Source organism: Anser brachyrhynchus (genome assembly GCF_964034855.1).
Source record: "Anser brachyrhynchus genome assembly, chromosome: 8".
NCBI classification, from domain to species: Eukaryota; Metazoa; Chordata; class Aves; order Anseriformes; family Anatidae; genus Anser; species Anser brachyrhynchus.
In genome coordinates, this window is record NC_137702.1 from 11,219,660 (window position 1) to 11,242,325 (window position 22,666).

A 22,666-nucleotide genomic window follows, 5' to 3' on the forward strand; every position below is an offset into this window, starting at 1 on the left:
CATTATCATCACATAATTTGCAAAGTCTTACTCTGTTCTTGAAAGCACTGAAAATTTCTCACAGGAGAAAAAAAACAACAAAACAAATAGGAGAGTATATTGCAGTTCTATTTAGTAAAAGAGCTCTTTTTACCACTAAAACTGCAGTGACAGTGGCTAAACAGACCCAGAAAAATATATGGATATAAACTTGGGAGAGAGATGGTAAAAAGATTCAGTTTTAAACAACAGAATTAACAGAGACAGAGGTTCTGCTCCAGAAATACACTGCCCTTAGTTCAGTGGAAACAAATCAAGAAAGCACTGATTGATTGGCCACCCCAAATTACCTTTACTTTACTTCTCATAATCAACCCAAGTCAAAAACCAGAGTATTATTAAGCTTTTTTTGCATTTCAATACAAGAATATAAGAAAGTAACAGAAAATAAATATCCAGAGTTAGTGTGATTTGGATATTTCCCACTTGTAACTTATTTCCCAAGCATAATTCCAAATTTAAACCTGCTTTGCTAGAATAAACCTACTTTCATCTTCAAGCTGATCTCACATCCATAGTTACCACATATGACTCTACTGTATTTTCTAGCAGGATTTAAACATCCACCACACTATGTCTTCAAAATCACTTTTTTTAATTAACACTTCCTGCTATCCATTTAGGTCAATTTTACCAGAAGCTAATAGGAAAATTAAATTATTTCACCATCTTCTTTACTCACTTATGCTTTTAACTGGACTTAAGGAGTGCTTTTTCACACACAATTAGTTTGTGAAGCTCAATACCACAGGAGGACAGTGCCAGAAGCTTATAACCAGGTTTGAAAAGGTATTTCTCCTCAACTAGCAGAAGTCCTTTAAATCAAACCAGTTATTCTGAAAATAACTGAAGTAACAAAGCATGGTTTCCTAAGAAGTTCAGATTTGTCTGGATTTCCCTCCCTCTGCAACAACACAAGCATGGTACCCCAGAACCTTGCATCCCTGCATAACGTCCCCCTACTCTCCCCAGGTTCTTTGGGGAAATGCATGTTTAAAAAAAAAAAAAAAACAAACACAATTGGAATTAATAAAAATCCAATTATTAGCACAAAGCTGAAAAATGCCTTCTGAATAGGAGCGGCAGGAGGCAAAGACAAAAACCTGTTATGGGATGGGACTTGGATCAGATTATGAAAACGGATACCGGTAACTGGATACAACACATAGCAAAATTCCTTCCAAATTAAGTTACTCTAAAAGCAAGTGACTCTGGAGAAGGGTTTTTTGACTTACAATTTACAGAAGCTCACCCAGAGAACGGCAGGTGCCACTTGGCAACTGCACGGGAAAGAGGAATGCTGTGATTTTTTTTTTTTTTTTTGGAAATAATATTAACCCAACAGTCGAGCTTTTGGCAGCGCGGAGTGCTGGTGAGGGGTCAGGCAGCAGACATCTGCTGCCCTCCGGTGGTACCTGCACGAACCGCACGGCTCGGCCGGCCGCAGCCTGCTCACCTGGCTGCCTGCGAGACAGAGCCGAGGTACGGGCTTAAGCGCTTCAGCCTGCCTGGTATGGCCCAAAACCAACGCTTCCAAAGAACTGGAGCGGGAGGGAAAGGAAGGCTTCTGTATTTTCACACTGTATCAGTTTCCTGTTCGGATCCGTTATACGACCAAGTTTTCCAGCGTATCTGAACGCTTGCCAGCGGAGAGGGAGCTGCTCAGCCGTGGGCTCAGCAGAAACTTTTCCATTACAGCACATCCCAAAGTCAATTCACGCTACCTCTGCTATCGTGTTATTTAGTCTTTGCAAAGATTAAAGCATCTAACAAAAAATTAATCAGAGGACAAAGCGAAAAACTTAATTCTTCAGGAAAAAAAAAAAAATCACAGTACCACGTGCTACTTCCACTGAGGTGTGAGACACAATGTGCCTTTTTACAAATCCCTGCTTATGGGAACAGACCAGTATAAATCATGGGAAAAAGAACTGTTCACGCAGGAAAAGGTGATAGAGATACTGCAGTTCCTGGTGCATCATCTGGAGCTCTCAGGGAGAGATCTGACAGCAGATCCCACAAGGCTCCCATACCCCACAAGCCTCCTAAAGACTTTCCCACGAGCACGAACGGCTCTTCGATCCCCCCAGCCTCCTGTTCCAGGGCACAAGCAGCAAAGCTGACTGTGTGCTAAGTGCTCTGACAGCTTCTGTCCGGCTCTTCCAGCCAAGCAACTGCAACACGTGAAGCAGTCTATCATACAGATACTCCAAACTTCCCTTAAGCAGGTCCTCAAGAAGAGCTCATTATGAGATTAGTTAACATCACGAACCGGGACGAGGATAAAGAAAGCTACTTATGGGGTAATTCCACTGCTGCAAAGGCACAAACAAACGCACGACTGCTGAGCAAGGCGTGTTTATACTAAAGCAGCATTATGTCAAACACAGCGATTAATACACAACACCTGAGAGGGGCTTTTTAACCTTTTGGCTACACTACTAAGTCTTAAATAAAATCAGCCAAAGTAGCCCAGACTTCAGCAGTTATATTCAAGTGTGCAGGAAAAAAATTCTTACCTTAGTTCTTTTTTATGCTATAACTGTAAAGGTTGCTGGAAGCGAGTGAAATACCCAGCACCACGCAACAGCAGGTTTCTCTAGTCCTTCATCCATCCTTTGAGGCAGAAAACGCAACTTGTATAGGAGAACATATAAAGAATATGCAGCCCTGGTTTATGAGCTATTTTAAATTCTTGATTAAAAAAAAAAAGAAAGTTTTAATAACTATATCAAGAAACTTAAAGCATCCAGAGGTCAGGATGCAGAAGCCTGAAGGCAGTCTCTCTACATAGTGGCATGTTCTCTGTTCACAGGAGCACAAACTATTTCTCAGATCCAAGACATCATAATTATAGCACTAACTTAGTGAGAAACAGCACATGCAGCAAGCAGAAGTAATAAAACATCATATTGTGCAGAAGCTTTCATATTTTCCTAATGCCTATATGGCCTTTTTTTCAATATGCAAACCTCTCAGAAGTTTAGAAATATTCAAACTATATCCTTAAATATGAAATAAATTTAGAAAATTCAATCAGAATTAACACTTTTTTTTTTTTTTTTTTTAAGAACTAGAATTCATTTTGCAGTCTTTACACTGCATTAGCTCTGCCTTCTGCTTCTTATAAAGTACTGGACCCAAACACAAAAGGACCAATATAGAGAGAAATTAATGTTGTAATGACTCATTTTTAATAATAATAAAAGCCTTCCCAATGCTCAAATAGGGCACTTCTAAGCAGAGATTACAGCAACAGTGCTAACAAAAATGCAGAATTACTAATTTCCGAGCAGCATAATGGAGAACCGCCTATGCTCTATTTAGAACGTGACAGAATTGTGTGGGGCAAGTCTCAAAAGGCAAAAAAGTCTCAGCAACTAAATTCACAGTAATTAGATTTCTAATTTTACCCAGAGCATTAGTGACTGCTATGGTTAAAACGGCCTCAACTGTTCCATTATTCCCCACTTTTCGAAAGCTCGCATTTTCATCCTTTGAGCACAAATTCTAGAAGTTTAGTCTGTGCCTGAACATTTTTTTTTTTTTTTAAGTTTAAATAGAAGAAAATAGAGTTCTGTGCCTGAGTATGGAGCGCAAAATTCAACTTTTCCACTAGAAAAAAAAACAAAACAAACAACCTACCTTCAAAAAGAAAAACGCAGTTGTGGTATTTATGCAGCTAGAAAGCATGAAGTGCTGTGCCTTTGATGTGGTGACTCTGAAGGCTGCAAACCCCAAACCAGCATTCACAACTGTTCAGGCACTCGCACAGAAGCATCTTAGGCAAGTTCCACGAGCACCTAACAGCAGCCTCATCACCCCCTAATTACAGCACCTACATCAAGCCACCAGCACTGCCCATGCAAGCCATCACCTCGCCAGCTTTATTACTGACACTACACTTCTAAACAGTTCTGTGTTTGTACAAATAGGAGCAGATAATCTCTGCCCCAAGCAAGCAACTTCAGCATATTGCTGTTCTCTCAATCGAGCAGATGCAGAATGCATTAATACAGGAAAAGAAGCCTCCTTTGGCCAACTGGACGCTGGACTGAGAGCCTGGAGACCTTTATTCTATTCATAGCTCTGCCCTTGAGCTGCTGTGTGACACGGAATAATTTCACTTTCCTGTGCCTCCGCTTCCTCTGCCTTCCTGAGTCCAGTCTGTTTAAGCTACCACCCTTCATCCTAAGAAATGTCTCAGTACATTTTTTTGATTAGGATCTCTAGACACAATCGCAACTGAATAGCGATGCTTACGTAGCATTACCGCTATTAGGAGTTTGATTCATTTCTGACGAAGATAAAAAGATTTAATTGTACATATAAATTATTAACCTTGTCAACATTTATTTAGAGTAAGCCTTAGTGTGTGGGAAGCCCTCAGCTACTTACCCATTTGAAAAACTCAACATTTATTGATTTCTGTGCCTTCACATTCTTACTACTTCCTTTAAAGCATTCTATAGCTACGCTGCGTTAACTCTGCTTGTTCCAAGAGGTAAGGGGCATACTTACCCAGCTCAGATGAAGCTTAGATTTAACCAGTGTTCCTAGCACTGAAATCCACTGGTAAATAGCTAAGAAAAAAATGACACCTTGTAACAGGGACTGAGTTAAAGTAGGATGGATCCTAGCATCATTTGAAAAAAGTTTAAGACAAGCAACTTATGTGTTTATAAGTTTCTAAAATTGCAAATAACTATTTTTTAACACATTCTGATTTTTCTTTTTTTTTTTCTCTCGAACAGAGCAAGAAGAGCTAAATTCTGACCCCCAAAGACACGTACCTTTGATTGCGCAAGCATATGGTTATTTCACAATACTAAGAACCGGTTATGAAATACTTTGTAGTTTCTGTACCCGACTAGAATTTCGTGCTAGCCTCACAGGCTATTATTCCTCAAGAAGGCAGTGCATACAAGAGCGACGCACTCCTGTGGTATAAGTCAGCCATCTCGGGTTCCAAAAACTACTCAGGATTTGCACGCAGAGCACGAATTACGTTCTGCTTGGTGCGTGGGTACACAGCTGCACTCCTTAGGAAGCACAGAGGTATGCGATTCACAGAGCTGCACCTCGCGACCCAGCCGTACTGTCCTTGCAAGTCATCGCCAGGCTTGGCTGGTGCCTTCCCTCAGCCTGGCACCGGGATGTAACTTCCGTTTCCAACAGAAAAATGAGCTCTGATAGCAACAAAAGCACTAAGTAGCTTGGCAGAAGACGACAATCTATGGAAAAACCTCTTCTCCAAAACATGCCTAAGACATGGTCAGAATCAGTACTAAGGCCATGGCCAGACCGCAGCTGTCCAGCTCGAGACAAAGCACAACCAGCCTCCTTTTGCCAGGCGTTATCGCCCCAACCACGCCAGCAGAACTGACATGAGCACGAAAGATGCCCAAGGCCAGCCTACCTATGTTAAGGCCAGCAGGGAAAGTCTGTGGTCTGTTCATCAATACGAGTGATCTATTCATCAGTATTCACCAAAATCAAACCAGTGCTGGGGTGGAGCGTCCATCAAGCCCGGTAACACCTGAAGGCACAACAGCCACTGCTGCATCAGCTACAGGGCAGAGGCGCAGGCTTCGTGTGCCAAGGGGATGTACGGTGACAGGATGGAGGCAAGGCAGGGAACTGCTCACCAAACCCAAACAGTGAGGTATGGGGAAGAACCGCACAGCGGCTGAGCAGGGGAAGCTCAGGGAGAGGGGGGACACAAAGGCACGAATGAGGGACTCACGGAGTGACAAGCCTGCCACCGTGAAGAGAAGCCAGAGCACCTGACTGCTTTAGGATGTAAAACTATCCTAGTGTAGGAGGACGGAGAAGTACTTACTCCTGCACCTCGCTTTCATACTTTGCTGGAAAGTCAATACTGGCTCATAACTAAAGCAGTAACTCGGGGCTGAAAAAGCTGGAAAGGAGACAGAGCAAGTGCAAGCACCGCATTACAGCCACTCCACGGACCAGAGGCGCTCAGGGTGCTCTGCTCTTACTGCTGCCAGCAACCTGCCCCTGGAGCTCCCTAAGCCTCGGGAGCCTGCAGGGAGCTCTCCTCCTGCAGAGAAATGCTCACTCCTGCCCTCGAGGGCTCCATCAGGCACATTTCCCATTGCCCCGGCAGAGTTTTGCCCCGTGCTGTTGTTACCGCAGCACCAGAAATTCCCAGAGGGACAGACAGCAGAGTCCCCGGAGCAGCGTGGTTGTAAAGGATCAGAGAAAGATGAAGCACATATCCACCCACATCCTTCGACCTACCTTGTGAAGCGCCGCTTGAAATTCTTGCATTTCTTTTCTAACTCTTTCACAGACCTCCAGAGGCACAGCCAGTGAGCAGACGGCTCCACGTGTGCCAGCAGCAGAGGGGCAGCAGCCACGGGTGTGCAGGGCATCGAGCACAGGGGGCACCAGGAGCACCCGCATCCGCCTCCAGCCACGACCACCCCTGGGGAGGACACTGCCACGACCGAGTTTCCTGAGCTCCAGGAATTTGGGCTTAGCCACACTCCTTATTCTGGCAGGCTACCAGGGAGCACAAAGTAAATTGAACAGCGATAACAATTTCTGGGCACCAAATCTATTTTTCAGCGTTCTGCACAGATACGAGATCTGGCCACCACAGCTGGCGCTCTGAAGTTTCTACTTTCAAGCTCAATACAAGCAAAACATTTCAGCCCAACAGGAGAATTCTTAGAAAAGTTAGTGTATTTTACTAGGCAACTGACATTTTAACCCCCCCCTTTTTTTTTTTTTACATCTTTATGTCTAATATTCACTGCTCTCTTGAGAAGTTACTTCCTATTTTGAACCCTTATTTCAAAAAGGCATCACTGTGATACTCATATCTCTAAAGCACCTGAAAAGCAGCGAAAAGATCCCTTAAATTTGCTGCTGAATCCATTTTATTTGTTGCTGGATCCGCTTTACAAGACCTTTCTAACCATTCATTATCAGTTTTGGTACAATAAGTACAGCATTAACATGAACTACAGAAGAGCTGAGTAAAGAAACCGACTGTGAAGATCCTAATAACTGTGAACTCCTAGTAACTCTGTTTCTAATCTCTGCCCCTGCAAAGAAAAATAAAAAAAAAGAAGCAACTGTTTCAGGAAGCCCATGCTGCTGCAAAATACTGCCCAAAACAACTCTCAAAAGCAACTAATGCCCACAAGGTTAGCATCTATCAGGCTTTTCAGCCCGAGAAGGAGGAGCAGCAGCAGCAAAGTCCACCGTAAAAAACAAACACACACCCCTGAGGCTATGGCCATAGACAGATACAGAACAACTGAAATAAACGGTCAGCATCACCATTTGTTTGTCATCCCCACCAACAGGGACACAAGTGCCTCATAATCCCACAGCAGAAAATGATGTGCTTCCTCATCCACCTAACCCTAAATTCAGCCAGCTGAGCTCCGGCCACTTTCATCAGAGATTTACACTCGCAATGCCAAGTTGAGCTGGCCCTGAAATGTTATTTTTATAGGAGCACTCCTGCGCTTCTTTCTCCTGGCAAAGGCAAATAGGACAGTGACTCCCAGATGCAGAGGTCTGAACACGAAGGTAGTGCACATTTTTCCCCCAAAAGGGGATGAGTTTGCCTCCATAGCCTGGCTGCTCACTGGTGCTGAATGTTTTTTAGTTGGTTGTCATTAAAGAACGGAATGGAAATAAGTCAGGCATCATGGTAAGCAAGATCCCCTCCCTTACTGTAGGACAAGTGACAGCCCCAGTAACTCAAGCTACAACTGCTATAACCCTGCCACATACCATCACATGTATGGCGAGGCTTTAACCACACAAGGAAGGGCATGCACGTTCCAAACCCTTGTAAAAAGATCAGTTTCTTCAACACATTTTCAGTCCTTAATGTGAGAATTGACAAAAATACCATTTCATTTTGAAGGAGAGAAACCATATGCGAAAGGTACAAGTTTGATTGCTTTTTATTAATTTAGCCTTATTTGCTGTGAGACTGGTCTCCATGGAAATGCAAGCAGACGAAAAACCTGCAACCAGAAGTGAGTCAGTTTTGCCTGTTTATGTCTCCTCAGTTCCCATAGAAACAGATATTAAAAAAAAAAAAAGAAGAAAAAGGATAAGGGTCCTGAAATACCTTCAGAAAATCTCTTCCCAGAGCTTTATCTCTTTGGCTGCCTTTCCAGAATTTGAGTTGAAAATAGCACTAAGCAACAGATGACAGAGTAGTGACTTGGTATTGTTATGGAGACATCAACAGAAAATACCTGGGGATGTTTCAAAAGCCACATTCAAACTGAGAGCTCAAAATCTATAGTTACAAATTGTATTAACTTGGGTTCTGGCAAAAGTACCTGAAGTTGAGTGTATGTTTTCAAATTAATTCAATGCTAATGTAGATACAAATACAATAGAGAACAGGAAAATATGGTCACACTGTCCTCGTCCCAAACATATTTCAATATTTGGGGAGGCCAAAAAAAACTGCTGCCTTGGGGGGATGAGTCCAATATTTCCATAGCCAGGACATTTTAAATGGAATCATTCCTTCCTTACGACATACTCGTTTTTGCAAAATCAGCTATACACGTACCAGGTTAAGTAACAAACATCAGTATTTAATTTTAACGTGACCATATTCTGCCCTTCACAGCTCTGGGTAAAAAAGTATTCCTCCGAGCAGATAAAGGAAATCCTGAGGCACTGTCAGCAAGGCTCCATCTCCATCCTACTGTCCAGAGATACCAGGGCACTTTCTCATGTGCTGCCTCCTTCACAGTAGCACAGATACCATCTCCTTCCTCCTCGGAGCCAAATGTACCGAGGCACTGGACAGGAGAGAGAGTTGTTAGGAAAAAGGCTGTGGTGCATGTCTCAGCCCTTCAAAGCCTGCTGCTATCACTACCATTATTAGTTAAGAAATCCCTGGCAACTCACTGCCCAGAAACAAGAGTAAACAGAGCTATAATCACCTGCTGCTGTGAGGTCCTTCATGTACGTACAGGAGACCTAACCCTGACACCAACCTTCTCATTTCCTTGTTTGTCTCCCACCTCACGTTATCAATTCTACGCGCTTAGCACGCCACAGTGCAACCCAGCACTTTGAATCTGAGGGACTGCTGGTCCAGGAAGAACTTGCAGGAAGGGGTTTCTCTTACTGCTACTGCCAGAGACCAAAGCTGCATTATGGAAATCAGGAAAAGAGAAAAGAAAAATAAAATGGAAAAAAGGAAAGCTCACCTCTATCCTAAATACTGCTCGCACAGTCCCAGCGATGCCCAGCATTCGCAGTGTTACACGCCTCTTTCTGCACCGACCTGCTGCTCTGAGAGCTAGCAGCATCACCACACACATGGAAAAGACAAGGCTGGGGGAAGAACAGCCCATCCCCATGCTCACAACAAGGATAAGAGAGGGGTCACAGCCGCTGGCAGTTTGTCTTGAATGGAAGAAGCAGCTGAGCCTAATTCAATCTTAACAAGCTCACATTAGCTGAATTTAGTCTATTCCTGTCACAGGAAAGATAAGCCTTAGAGAATTAATTCATTTCAACTCCCCGTTGTGTTTTGGCAAGGTGTAGAGTCACGCAGTAAGGAGAAAGATCTCTCAGAACTCATGAAGGCATCGAAGAGGACAGATCTAAAGTTAGGCAGAGATGGTAAGAGAACCACCGACGTGCATTTTTCGGGCTGTTCAGAAGTTTAGCTCCCTTCTTGGAGGTGTCAGAAGTGGCAACAAATGACATACTTCAACTCTTCGCTTACTGTAGCAGCTGAACATACAAGCATCCGCGTCTCGGTGTGACCAGACTTCTTACACTCAAATAAATCCCTAACAGCCACACACAGGCGTTTTCTAACACATGAAGCGAGCAAATCACACGAGCACCAAGTAAGCAGGTGAAGTACTTTTCACCATACTCTATGACAAATTTGATTTCTGTCTGGTATTAAACACAGGTGTCAAGTTCTCTAAAAGCAGTCTCTGAAGAGATTACGAGGGTGTCAGATACCAGGACCAGCTTAGCTTCATGCCTCCGCTGGCACAAAGAACGGATTAGAGAGAAAACGTACGTGACCATGGAAGCTAGGGAGTCACCGACACCAAACACAGTCACTGGTCACGTATAAAAGGAAATAATTGAATGAATAAGTGACATATGCAGAAAATCAATACTCCCAGATTATTAAACACCCAGGAATTAACAAAGCTAACTTCCTTTTGCCCTTGAACCTTGTATCAGTCGTGAAGAAATATACAAGATCACAGATTGAATACCTACAAAACAAAAGCCCAGGAAGCTATCAAACACCATCTGCCTTCTGTACTGATTAGGCAAGGCTCCCTTTAGATAAAAGGAAATATAATTGCAACTGTATACGTCATATCATGTTACACGTGCTCAAGGAGGCCTAATCACGGTTAAATGAGCAACCTCAATTCTGTTATTTGTTAACTTCCAAATGCTTATTTATAGAAGCTTAACGTCAACTCCTTCTATCGAGTTTCCCAATATAGGATTTTCAATTTGTATTTCAAGGCTGCACAGGTTCCTCGTGTATAAAATTACATGATAAATAAAACCTTTTTAGTACAGACTGAACTCTAACGATCAACTGACAACCGCTACCACCTTCACTGCTTTCAAAAGCAACCGTATAAAAATCGTCCCTCTTACATTTGACTGCTGCTTGCACTAAACTTGCAGGGAGCTTGCTGTGATATTTAAGACAATCCATAAAAGTCTCTAGAAGAAAAAGAATGATGGTACAGCGTATACCAGTTGTGACAACTGACAAAGATCGATAAGCTAAATCTTAAAGCTGGCATTGCTGCTTTTTACCTGTTGAAGGAGCTTAATGCAAGCACTGTAATTTCCAAGATTAAATGAAGAACACATTTAAAACACAAGATTAAAATAAAAAGTAGATGTACACCTAAGAAAAAGATGGTGACATCACCTCCTGTCAGAACACCCTGGGTACCTGGAAGCTGCCAGGACGCCCAACACAAATTATTCTAACTTAAGTCATCTTTTCCGGCAGAAGCATTCAATTTCTGGAAATCCACCTCTGCCTACACCTTCGCTGTATGACCACAAAATGACCACAAAACCCCCAAGAAACTGATGTGCCTTAAAACAAGAAGTTGCACACAAAAACCAGAGCCACAAAATCCAGAGGCAGAACCTGAAGAAATTTAGAAGCTGCTCCAGCGCCCTGGTACATGGCACAAAGACAAGGTTCCTCCTCCACATTTAACAAAGTTCACACACAGGTTACAGCCTGAAGGGTTTTGCTGTGCACACGGGTTTTTGTTTGGTTTGGTTGGGGTTTTGTTTGGTTTTCGCTTTTTTGGTTTGTTTGTTATACAGGCTGGGGGAAGTCTCAACACAATTTCTGATGCTATGAAAGAAGCAAAGGATGGCACGTATTGCAATTTGGCAATATAACAGGACAAAGCTGTTCTTTTAACTTCATTCTGCACTTACTTCCATTCGGGAAGGACTTTGTACATATCATTGACAAAAGTGCTGGTTTTCAGAAGGTCACAACCAAGATTTTGACTCCCTCCCTGAAGCACAAACCTGAACAAAATACTCTCTGTCCAGAAAGACGCTACGTGTCTCCTTGTAGAAATTGAGTCTTGTGATACCTGTTCTAGCACAAGTCACCTTAGCAGTCCTCCTGTCAAATTCACTGCATCAGTGCAAACAGCATCTCCAAGCCATCAGCTGTCAACACACACAACTTCTCAGAGCATGTAACAACAGACATGGAGTGTGCAGAGGAAGAAAAATATCATCAAGCTTATCGGGCATTGCAGCAGGAACCTCCAGCAGCATGCCCAGCAACGCGATACAGGGAAGGAGAATTGGACTGGTGGTTGCTGTTGGACATGAAACCAATCCTCCCGGATCAGAGTTTATCAACTGCTGATCCAGAGCATCAGCCGGCTGCGAGACATCTGAAACAAGCCGCGGAGCAGGAAGGGGAGAAAAGGAATTGTTTTCTTTATTTTTATTCTCAAAAAATGATTCTCACGTGCAAGCAATCGGCACAAGCAGAACTAAAAGCAATAAGCGAGCAATCAAAGCTCAGCCTAATTTCTGTCTCATTGCAACTAGACCCTCCTGTGGCATTACTGCGCGGTACAATCCTCGGATTGTATCCGGTGAGGTCGAATGTCTCTTTGGGCTTCAGAGGGTCGGGAGACATCGCTTTGGATGACAGACAGCTGGCAGGTAACAGCGCAGAGGATAGGTGGAAGCTGAGGATTTCTGAAGGGCACAGTAAGACGGTGAGAGAGCCAACATATGTGATCAGGGGAAGAAATCAAAACCCACCAGAGGAGAAAATCTTTGTCTTTTTGTTTTAGGGGATGGCAAAGGGGGAGAGAAGGATTCAGGGAATGAAAGCCTTGGCACGTAACCTCTTTGCTTTGAGGATGAGGAACCATGAACTTAAAGAGAATATTCCAGGGACTGAGGTCCCCGGTGGAGGTTTACAGAGCGTGAACCCCATTTCGCACCCGGCACTGAAAGCCGAGCCCTGCAGAGCTCTGGGTGACCCCGGAGCGGGAGGCACAGCCGGGGGGCAGCATCCACGGGGCTCAGCCTCGCCCTGCGGCACCGCCGGGCCGGGCCGGGCCGGGCCCCCCCCCCCCCCGCGCTCGGCGGGCCCCGTGCAGCCGCCGCCGCCGGCACTTACTGGAGTCTTCCCAGCGCAGGAGGTGCAGCTTCCAGGCGGAGTAGTAGAGGAAGCCGAGCACGAGGAAGAGGCAGAGCGCCAGCAGCACGTTCCGCACCAGCACCAGCAGTCCCATCCTGGCGTCACGGCCGCCCTCCTACGCCACCTGAGGGACCGAACGGCAGCGTCAGCGGGGCACCGACCCGGCCCCGGCCCCGGCCCCGGCCCCGGCCCCGGCCCCGGTCCCCGGCCCCTCTCGGCCCCCGGCCCCGCCCGTCCTCACCCTGCCACCACCGCCGGCCCCGGGCTCTCGGCCGCCGGGCGCGGGCCGCCGCCATGCCGGGCGCTGCGGGACCGGCCCGGCCCCGGCCCCGGCCCCGGCCCCGGCCCCGGCCCCGGCCCCAGCCGCCGCCGCCGCGCGCAGGGGGCCCCGCGGCCCAGCCAATGGCGGGGCGGGGCGGGGCGAGGCGCGGCCAACCCGCCCGCATAGCGGCCGGCGGCAGCCAATGGCGGAGAGCGGGGGGCTGCGGCCGCCGCCAATCGCGGGAGGGGCTTCGGAGGTGGGAGGGGGGCGCGCCGGCACCGCCGCCGGAGGGGCGCTGCGGTGGGGAGGCGGTGCGCATGCGCGGGGGCGGCTGGGTGCTCTCCGCTTCCTCCCCCCCCTCCGCGCTTTAAATCACGGCGCGGCACTCGGCCAATCAGAGCGCGGCGCGCAAAGGCCCCCGCGGGAAATCACGGCGCGGCACTGCGCCGGGGGGGGGGGGGGCGCCGCGGCCCCGCCCCTCCCCGGTGCCCCCCGGGCCCCCGGGCCTGCCCCCCCCCCCCAGCACAGCGCCCTTCGTGCCACGCAGCCGGAGCTGCTCCCAGGCCTTCCTGGTGCGCGCCTCGCCCACCCCGGTGCTCCTTCGGCAGGGAGCGAATGAAAAATGTCAAATAGAAGGGAGTGCAGGGAGGGTATGATAAAGAGGTAGGAAGCGGGGGGGGGGGGATCTAGAATGGGGGGGGGGGGGGGATCTAAAATAAGACGTACCGTAATGAATAGCCCCGCATTTATCAGGGCAGCAATGAAAAGCAGCGATTTCCTGTTTCCACTCTCCGTGATTCACTGCTAGCACAAGGAAAACAGAAAGCCACGTGAAATTAAGGGACCGTGGGTAAGGCTGGTGTCAGCACGGTGGCATTCCCTGCTGTGGGCAAGCCTGGGTGCCAACGCCTGCAGGCAGACACCATTGTGATGGCACAGGCTGAGTCCTGCTCAGCCCACTCCCCTGGGGAGGGGCAGAGCCCACACAGGGCCCATGGAGAGCTGGGGAGGCCCTGCTGCTCTGAGGCACCACAGAGATCCCAGCTTTATGTTCAGCACAAATGCAGCCTTGCCAGCTTGCTGAATGCGCTGCATCCTTGCAGTTGGGCTCACAGATCCATCACGCTTCTCCACTGGGACACACAGGATGCGTGTGGCATGCTGACAGCCCGCTGGGCCCTTTGGATGCAATTTCCACAACACAAAATCTGAACAGATTCATGCCAACACCCAGCTATCGCTGGCACCAGCAATCCCAGGGGGTGGAGAGGGGCCAAAACCACAGCAGCCCAACCCAGCCTGAGGATCTGCCCCCTGCTGAGCGCACTGTCCCTCACCTCCCCAGGGCTGAGACCTTCAGACACCAGTCGTGCTCACCCAGCCAAAGCGGCTGCCTCCCCCCCAGCTGCGCAGAAGCTCCTGCAGGCTCATGTCCTCAAGCAGCCCCACCGCCTCCTGCTCTGCAGCTTGGTGTCACAAGTACTCAGTTCTTGCTTGCTCCCCTCTGCACCTCTCCATCCTTCCAGCCAGGCAGCGCAAGCTCCCTATCTCTGCACCATATCTGCTCTGGACGTGTTCTGACCTCACCTAAAACACCGCAAGTTGACCGCTCGTGCACTCAGAGCTCAAACTGCCTGCTCGGCGGGCACAGCAGGTGACCTGATTTTGATGAGGAGCCAGATAAGCAGGGACCTGTTGCGTGGAGGCAGATAGCAACAAGGCTGGGGCTTGCCAAGGAGCCTGGGTTTGTCGTTCGGAAACTCTACCCCATGCTATCAGGTGTCAGCGTGCTGGAAGGAGCCCAGCGTGAAGTCAGGCAGCCTACCTGCCTGGAAAAAGCCAGGGAGGCGAGTGCCATGAGTTTATGGAAATCAGGTACCACCACCTGGCAGCTAACAGCCACGAGATGCATTACAGCAACGATTAGTGGAGCGATCTGGTTCGAGTGGCAGGGCTTCAGTCTGAACATGTTCCTACTTAGCTTACACATTTCATTTGCAGGCAGATGTCAAGCTGGATGTTGCTAGGAGAATGACAGCAGGGGAATAATTAAGTCTGATTAAATCCTATCATATTGCCGCGCTGCTTTCTGGAACGCTCTGGAGCTTTCCCAGCGAAACTGACCAAACGCAAGGGCAAGAACTGTGGCACATCCTGGTCCACACAAACCCACTTGCAATCGACTCGCTAAGCCCTGGGACGGAGCCTGTGTTTGCAGAGCGTGTCCCAGAGCATCGCTGGCCTGCGGGCTGGAGGAAGGGCTCGGGGAGAGGACACACCGCAGCTATGTCAGCAGGACCAGGAGCAGGTGGTGCCTGTGGGTGTCCCACACCCAGCTGCCCTGCATCAGCCCTGCCAGCTGCCCCGGGCACTCACATCGGTCTGGGTACAAGCCAGTGCCCACATAACATGCACAGGCCAAAGCTCTCCTCTGGTTCAGCCTCTTACATCCTGATAGGGCTGGGCCACATCCTGGAGACCTCCCGCAGAACTTCCCCCTTCCCTTCCTCTGCAAGCAGGCTGGCACATCAAAACTGCTCCGCAAACGCAGCTTGCGCTTGGTGTCGTCAACCACAGGCACTCCCTCTGCAGCAGCACCTGTTTGCCTTTTTGTTTGGTAAGGTCAAACATCACAAGGTGTGACACGTCAAGGTGAATAACAGCGACGTGCTCTTTTCTCAACAGCAAATAAAGTTGTGCTGTAACTATCCGCACCGGTTGCCACACACACACATCTGTCTCCGGGCTCCCTCCGCAGCGAGCCTGCTAACCTCATTTGACTCTCTGCCCTATAGAAATTCTCACTGTAATACTCACTCTGTAATCCTTCCCCCCAAATTACGTCATCGCATCAGCCTTGATACTAATTAATGTAATACATTATTATTAATTAAATGCCACTAAATACCAGAGCAAAGATCTCTTTCCAGTAATAGCTAGACAGGGATTACCTCCGCTGATGCACAGGCTCGGGGAATGAAACGTGGGCTGTAACACACTCCTGTTTTGTCTCGATCACTCCAGCCAAACTTGTTTTTATCTCACACGCTTGTCATGCATTATTCCTAAACGCGTGCTCTGCGCTCTGGGGAACACCGCGCTCAGTCTGTGGGCAGCACTCCGCATTTCTGCTGCTCTGGCCGCCCTCCGAGCAGCCCCATTAAACAGCGCCGGCAGCAGTCCCTCGCGAAACGAGTTAAAACAAGCCAACCTGCGCTGAAAAACCCTGCCCCCCCCCCCCCCCCCCCAGATGTTTTGAGCAGAGCAGAGTCACACTCACCGCGGCGCAGGCGGCTGGGCAGCGGCAGCCTGCACGCGCGCATCGCGGCCACCCCACGCTCCCCGTGGTCTTCCTCGGGAGAAGGGACGAAGCGGTGCTGCCCGGCATCCCGCTGCACCAGGCTGCGCCACGCGGCGGTTCCTCGCCTTGCCTTAATCCCAACGTGCTACGTCTGGCTCGGGCGTATTTTCCGAGAAAGGAGCGAGGCCGGCTGTGACGAGGGGAGCTGGATCTGCTCCTCGTGCTGCGTCAGGCGTCCCTCGTCCTCGGACGAGCAGCCCGCACCCCCTGCCTGGCTTCAGCTCGCGGATGTGCCGTCCTCTCCTGCCTTCTGCTGGACTGAAGAGCCTGTCAGAGCCTGGCATTTGCTCTTGGTGAAACTGTGCATACGCTGTGAGCAACCCCCCTGCCCATCCATCTTCCTGATGAGCAAAATATACGGAGTTGCTTAATTCTCGAACCGCCAGGCTTTTCCTCCCACCCTCAAGCCAGTTTTTGCATTTCTGATCTACGCAGCCTCTCCAATTTTCCTGAATCCTTTTCAAGACACAAAAATCCCACGAAGAGCCTCCCTAATGCTCTAGCGTGGGGATTAAAGCTGCCTTTTCCTACTCCCTGTCTTAAAGGAGTGCTTCGGTCCTTGCTGCCATAGCACCAGACTGAGCCTTCACTCGGGGGGGGGGGGGGGGGGGGGGGGGCGTCATCCCAAATCTTCTCCAGCCCCACTACTTGGTGGGTCAGAGCCACCTGGGCTGCTGGGGACACCTCTCTCCATGCACATCCCTCACCTGCTCCCTGCCCCAGCAACGTGAATGCCGGGGGGGGGGGGTGACACTTTCTGGGAACCTGGTGCAGCCTGGCAGCTGCAGCAAGGTTGGAGCTCTCTGGGAGCGGACGTCCCGGCTCTCACCAGCCGGCTGTGCGAGGCGATAAGGGACAGCAAAAAGCACAGCCGTGCCTGCCAGCTCTCAGGCTGGTTTGGGTGTGAAGTCAGCGAAATAGTACGCAGTGCTCCTCACGCCGCGCCCAGCCCACGCGCAGCGCCAGCAGCCGCTCAGGAACGCGGCGCGCTGCTCACTTACTGCGCTCCGCACCGTGAGGCAGCCTGGCAAAGTAACGAGCCGGGTGGAGTTTCCGCCTTTAATTCTGCCCCTTCAAGAAGCCAGCTGAGGCTTTCTTTGAATATTCAGCGCTCAGAGGGGTTTCTTTCTCCCCTGCAGCCCCGCAGGGAAACAGACGTGAAGTGAGACTTTTTCCCAGCCCACGTGGGCTATCACTGTCGCTTCTCTCGTGCACTGGTGACGATGGAGCCCGGCTCCCTCCGTGCCCATCCTGTCCCCCCCGAGCCCATGGCACAAACCCAGGCTGCTCTCCTTGGGGCAATGCACTGTGACTGCCCCAAGCACCCAGCACGGACAAGGTGCCTGCTTGACAGGTAACAGCACGAGGAGCGAGAAGCAAGGTGGACCTGAATTACTGAGATGATTGCTGAATAAATCCAAATTTCACAAGCCACTGGAACCGCAATGGCAAGAACCTGGGTGGGACACAGGGGTGGCGGGGGACCCGCTCCCACAGCCCCAGATATCTCGCAAACAACATTTTGGTGATGTAATTGCAGCTCCTGTTGAAACACACGCGTTAATTTTTAACAAATACTCAGCTGGTGGGAGGCCAGGGTATTTTGAAGAGCTAAAGCAATGAGCAGAGAAACAGCAGATTGCTTTGCGCCCGGGCTGTCAATGGGAAGGCAAAAACGCAGCGAACAGCACCCCGCTGCTGTCGGCACAACACAGACCGTGTCAGAGAAACTTCTGCTTGGGCACAAGGAAAGGTCTGGCTGGTGAGAGCAGAAGCATCCAAGCAGCACGCTTTGGCTTTTCCATAGGAGTCAATGATGATGTAGGATTTTAATTACAAAATGTACGATAAAGAATTAATAAGGCTCACGTTAGATTAACTGCGTGCATTAACAACTAAGCTCTGAGGTCTGTCCACGAGCCAAGATTTAATGGGGAGACATCAGCAACCAGGAACATGTCTAGACCCCCAGCGACTGCTTCTTGGTCGGGTGCCATTTAATATTTTTTAAAATCAATTATCTAGATGACAAGAGGCAGGCTTACATTTGCGGTTGATCCAAACACCGAACGGGCTGCTTGCTGCCACGGTGCGAGACGAACTGCCCGACGGAACAACCCCAACCCACGGCGCAGTCACAGCCCTGGCTGCAGAGGAAGGTGCTCGGGAACAGCCAGGACGGACTGTACTGCGGGATGGAGCATCTCCCGGAAAGCAGAGGAGGGAGGGGAAAAAAAAATGTTTAAGGAAAAAAGCCAGAGAGTGAGCCATCCCCACGCACAGCTGCTGCTTGCGCTTGCATCGCAGCGCCTCGGCTAGGCGAGAGGTGAGCCAGAGACGTGGGGAAGGGATTTCCGAGCAGAAGCAGCTCTGGCAAAGCCAATTTTATGCCAGATTCAGGTCTCAGAACCGCAAAACAGACACAGAAAGCTTAAGAAGCAACACTGCCACCATGATAAAGTATCTAAGGCCAGAAATGGGGCAAAAATAAGGCTGAGAGATAGGAGAACGGGCAACTCAGTTGCATCGCGAGCCCATCCCCTGCCATGCAGGCGGGAACAGAGTGATGCTAAGGGCGCGCTTCAGCCCAGCGGGGAGGAGAGCAAGGTCCAAAGGTGAGAACTTGAAGGCAGAAAAATACAAACTTCAAATTAAGCACGTTTCTTAGCCACGCGGTCACCGAAGGCTCCATCTGTCGCTCAGCAGCTTTAAAGGAGCTCAGACGGCCTTCCAACGTCATTTCAACCGTACGACATCGGTGGCTGGGGCACGAAGGGCTGCCACGCAGTCACGCTTGCCGTTTCGCCCTGGCTCTGTCCCTTTGAGCAGATTGTCGGGCTGCCACCGTTTTGAAAAATTGCTCGTCCTGGTGGATCCGGGTTGTTTTGGGTCAGGCAGCAGCAGAGATGAGCGCTGCCTTCCTCGGGAACGCGGGGCAGATGCCGGCAGGGTCTCGTGCCCCGGTTTGGCACCCAACCCTGCGCCCCAGCCCACTCCCGCTGCCCGCTTACCTCTGAGAGCCAGCACCTCCTGGCCCAGAGCTATTCCTTCTGCCTTCACCTCACCTTTGCCGTGCGGGGAAAACCTGCACAGGGCTCATCGCTGAGGGCAAAGACCATGAGGTCTGGGTACTGTGCGGGGAAGCTCCTCCTCTCCCATCCACGCAGCCTCAGCAGCCTGCAGGAGAGACTCAGCCAGAGGATGGACTTGTGAATCCCTCGCACACAGCTTTTTCTAAAACCAGGCAAGGCACAGCCTGGGCTGGCCCCGGGGTGTTACACAGGCAGGCAGCCTGCAGCCTTGCTTGTTTCCAGGCCTTTGCCCAGGGACACCACATTTCCCACCCTGGAGCTCTGCTACTTTTTAAATTAACTGCACTGGAGCAAGAAAGCCTTTGTGCAGCCTCAGCAGGCTCATGTGGTGATGGAGCCACACGGCAGCAGTCCTCTCTCCCCACTCTGCTACCTGAAGCCCGTCTTATCTCCATCTGCTCCCTGGATGCCCAATGAACTGAAGCCTATTAACCCGAGTCCGCCTGCTGTGGCCATAACACACCACCCATCTTCCTGCACCACGCTGAGCACCTTTGGTGCTCCTCCTAGTCTCTCCCATGCGCACACAAATGGTCTGGTGCCAAAAAACACAGCATTAAGCCCAGAGGTTCACAGAACCCACTTTGGATTCACAAACCTCTCCAGTTTGCGTAGTGCTGATCTCTTCCCTGCGCCTTGAGGACACGGCTGCGAGCCAGCATCAGTCCCGGAGCGCTGCGTCCTGCAGCAGCGGGGCTGTGCCCGTTGGGAGCTTCGCAGCGATGTCATTTGCCATGATTTCAGACAGACACGATGCCCGCGTGACATCTTGCTCATGCTGGGCACAACAGATAGCGTGGGGACAGGCACACTTCACACATTGCACATCATCGTTGACGGCCGCCTTCCTTGCATCATTTGGTCCCAGCGCTCCCATGCCCCGCAGCGCTGCACAACAGCCGGGGCCGCATCCTGCAGCACAGGGGCAGGGCAGGCACAGGGGTGCTGGTCCGCAGCACGCTGCAGGATGCAGCCCAAGCTTTCGTACTCTGCTGCAGGGCATGAGAAGCTCTCTGGGAGATTCAGCGTTTGGGCAGCCCGCACGTTCCTGCAGCCACTTTGCATGACGAGGAGTGAGCCCAGGTGGCCCACAGCCCTGGGTGCCACGTGTGCTGGTGGGGCACGGGCTGGTGGCAGGTGTGCAGAGCTGGCAGCCACAGGGGACTGGTGAAATCTGGGGGCTTCACAAACCTGATTTCACAAGAACAGCAAAACTGTGCAAGTCCGGAGGGAGAAGGAACACCTCAGCACGTATTCAATACCATCTTCACAGTCCACTTCCTCACATATTGCTTGCCTAAGGCCAGCCCTGCCTTATAAACTGCACTCCAACCAGAAGTGCCATGCACGGATCGATGCGCATATAGATGATGATCCATATACGTATTTCTATGCATGCTAGATCGTCCTCCTGGCTCCCAGCTACACGTGCACGTGGTGGGGGCACAACCAGCCCCAGCACAGCGGCTGCTGCCAGCAGCCCCGTGGCCAGGGCAGGCTGTGCTGCCTCTCGCAGCCGGGGGCCGTGGCCGCAGCCCCTGAGCATCCCCGCCGGCCGCCCGCGCTCCCCCGGCAGCTGCGCGCTGAGGCAGGGCTGGGAAGGGCAGCTCGCCGCCCGGGTGCGGAGCCAGCCTGTCATCTCTTGCTCATCAGCACGGGCAGCCCTAAAAATATCCCGGGAGTGAGTGGGCTGACGGCAGCTGTGCCACAGGCTCCGTTAGGCTGACGGGAATGGCTGTTCCCAGCAGAGCAGCTCCCCGCCTGGGGCAGCGCCAGCTCCCCACCACACGCCTGGGCACAGGCGATGGGGACCCCATGTCGCTGCCGTCTCAGCTATCCCCGCGGCTGAGGAGGGGCGTGAAGCATCCTGGCTGGGAGCAGCATTGCTGCCTCCACCCCGGGCCGGGATCATCCTTGCTGGGTGGCCGGGACGAGGCAGGAGGAGCCAGCAGGGACGCGCTGGCTCTCACAGGACCAGCTCTCACCCCCCAAGCAAGAGCAGCAGCCCTGTCCCCAACAGACCCACGGTGGCAGCGGGCCCTCTGCAGCCCCCTGACAGGCCATACCGAGCGGGTAGCAGCCTGCTGTCCCCAGGATGTCACAAGTAGCTCCTCCACACCCCACACCCCGTGCCGTGCTCCTGCCGCAGCCCAGGCCATCACACCCCGGCACGGCCAAACCCCTCCGGCCGCCCGCGGGCTGGTGGCCCTGGGGACAAAGCCCTGGTGGCTGGGCTGCATCTCCCTGAGGGACGTGCTCCAGGCATGGGGCAGTCACAGCCCGCACAGAGCCATCCCCAGGGAGCTGACGGGGTGCCAGGCCTGAGGGACCTCACCTGCTTCTCCTAGGGCTCCGGGGCAGGTTGTGCTCGGAGAGGGGCGAGCTTGAAACACCGCTGAGGCGCCGCGCAGGGCGCAGCTGCAGCCAGACATGTTTGCTAGGAAGGGCAAGGTCTCCCCCCAGGTACCAGGCGCCTCCCCAGAACACCGCACAAGGGCTCCTCTGTCCAGGAAGAAGGAAGGAGCCGGGCGTCTCAGCCCGCCTGGAGAGGGGAGGGGATCTGCTGGGGGAGGCGAGGACAGCCCGGCCCTGAGGGGATGCCCCCCACACGGCCCTGCTCCTCTTGCTGGGAACCGTCTGTGCAGCCCCAGCACTGCCGGCGCAGGGCTGGAGGCCGATGTTTGTGGGGTTTGTGTGGCTGTGCCAGGACCGAGCCAGGCCCCCCCCGGGCTGCCCCACAAAATGGCAGAGGCTGGGGGAGGCGGCCCCAGGCCTGGTGTGGGGGCAGCACAGGAGCCGGGCTCCTGGGGAAGGCTCCCGCATAGCAAGAGGCCAGGCCAGAAAAGGCAGGCAGTGGGCTAGGAGAGACCCCACTGCTCTGGGTACAGCTCATCTGGAAAAGCCCCGGGCTGAGCCGGAGCAGGCGAGGGGAGCAGCGCTGCCTGGGGCTGGCCCATCAGGTGCTGACGTGCCTGGCCTGCAGCCCGGCAGCTCGGAGCCACGCAGCTCCCATGAACGTCGCCTTTCTTCTCCCTGCCGCACAGCCCTTGGCAGCCCCTCAGCCTCTCCGGCTGGGGAGGGAGAAGAGCCAAGGTCTGTTTTTCTGTCCCTTTCCCCTTGCCAGGCCCTTCACAGTGCTGAGGGCCCAAGCTGGGGTCTCCCCTGCTGCCAGGATGAGCAGAGCAGCCCCCTGC

The 22,666-nt window shown here is 51.4% G+C and overlaps 1 protein-coding gene across 14 annotated transcripts in view; it reads right to left on the reverse strand.

The window, feature by feature from the left end:
• The window catches only part of ST3GAL3 (ST3 beta-galactoside alpha-2,3-sialyltransferase 3), a 180,758-nt gene extending 158,291 nt beyond the window's left edge, over nucleotides 1-22,467 (reverse strand). For 5 of the 14 annotated variants that reach the window (XM_080603462.1, XM_080603458.1, XM_080603470.1 and 2 more), the window contains exons 1-2: nucleotides 12,999-13,130; nucleotides 12,737-12,881 (exon numbers count right to left, since the gene is read on the reverse strand). In XM_080603462.1, the coding sequence (XP_080459588.1) occupies nucleotides 12,737-12,851 (115 nt within the window). In that variant the 5' untranslated portion in view covers nucleotides 12,852-12,881; nucleotides 12,999-13,130. Of the gene's footprint in view, nucleotides 1-9,266; nucleotides 11,954-12,736; nucleotides 12,882-12,998; nucleotides 13,131-13,745; nucleotides 14,043-16,299; nucleotides 16,639-19,391; nucleotides 19,412-21,807 lie in introns of those variants that run through there. The other 9 variants (XM_080603463.1, XM_080603456.1, XM_080603461.1 and 6 more) reach the window with 7 other exon arrangements.
• Between the last annotated feature and the right edge of the window lie 199 nt (nucleotides 22,468-22,666).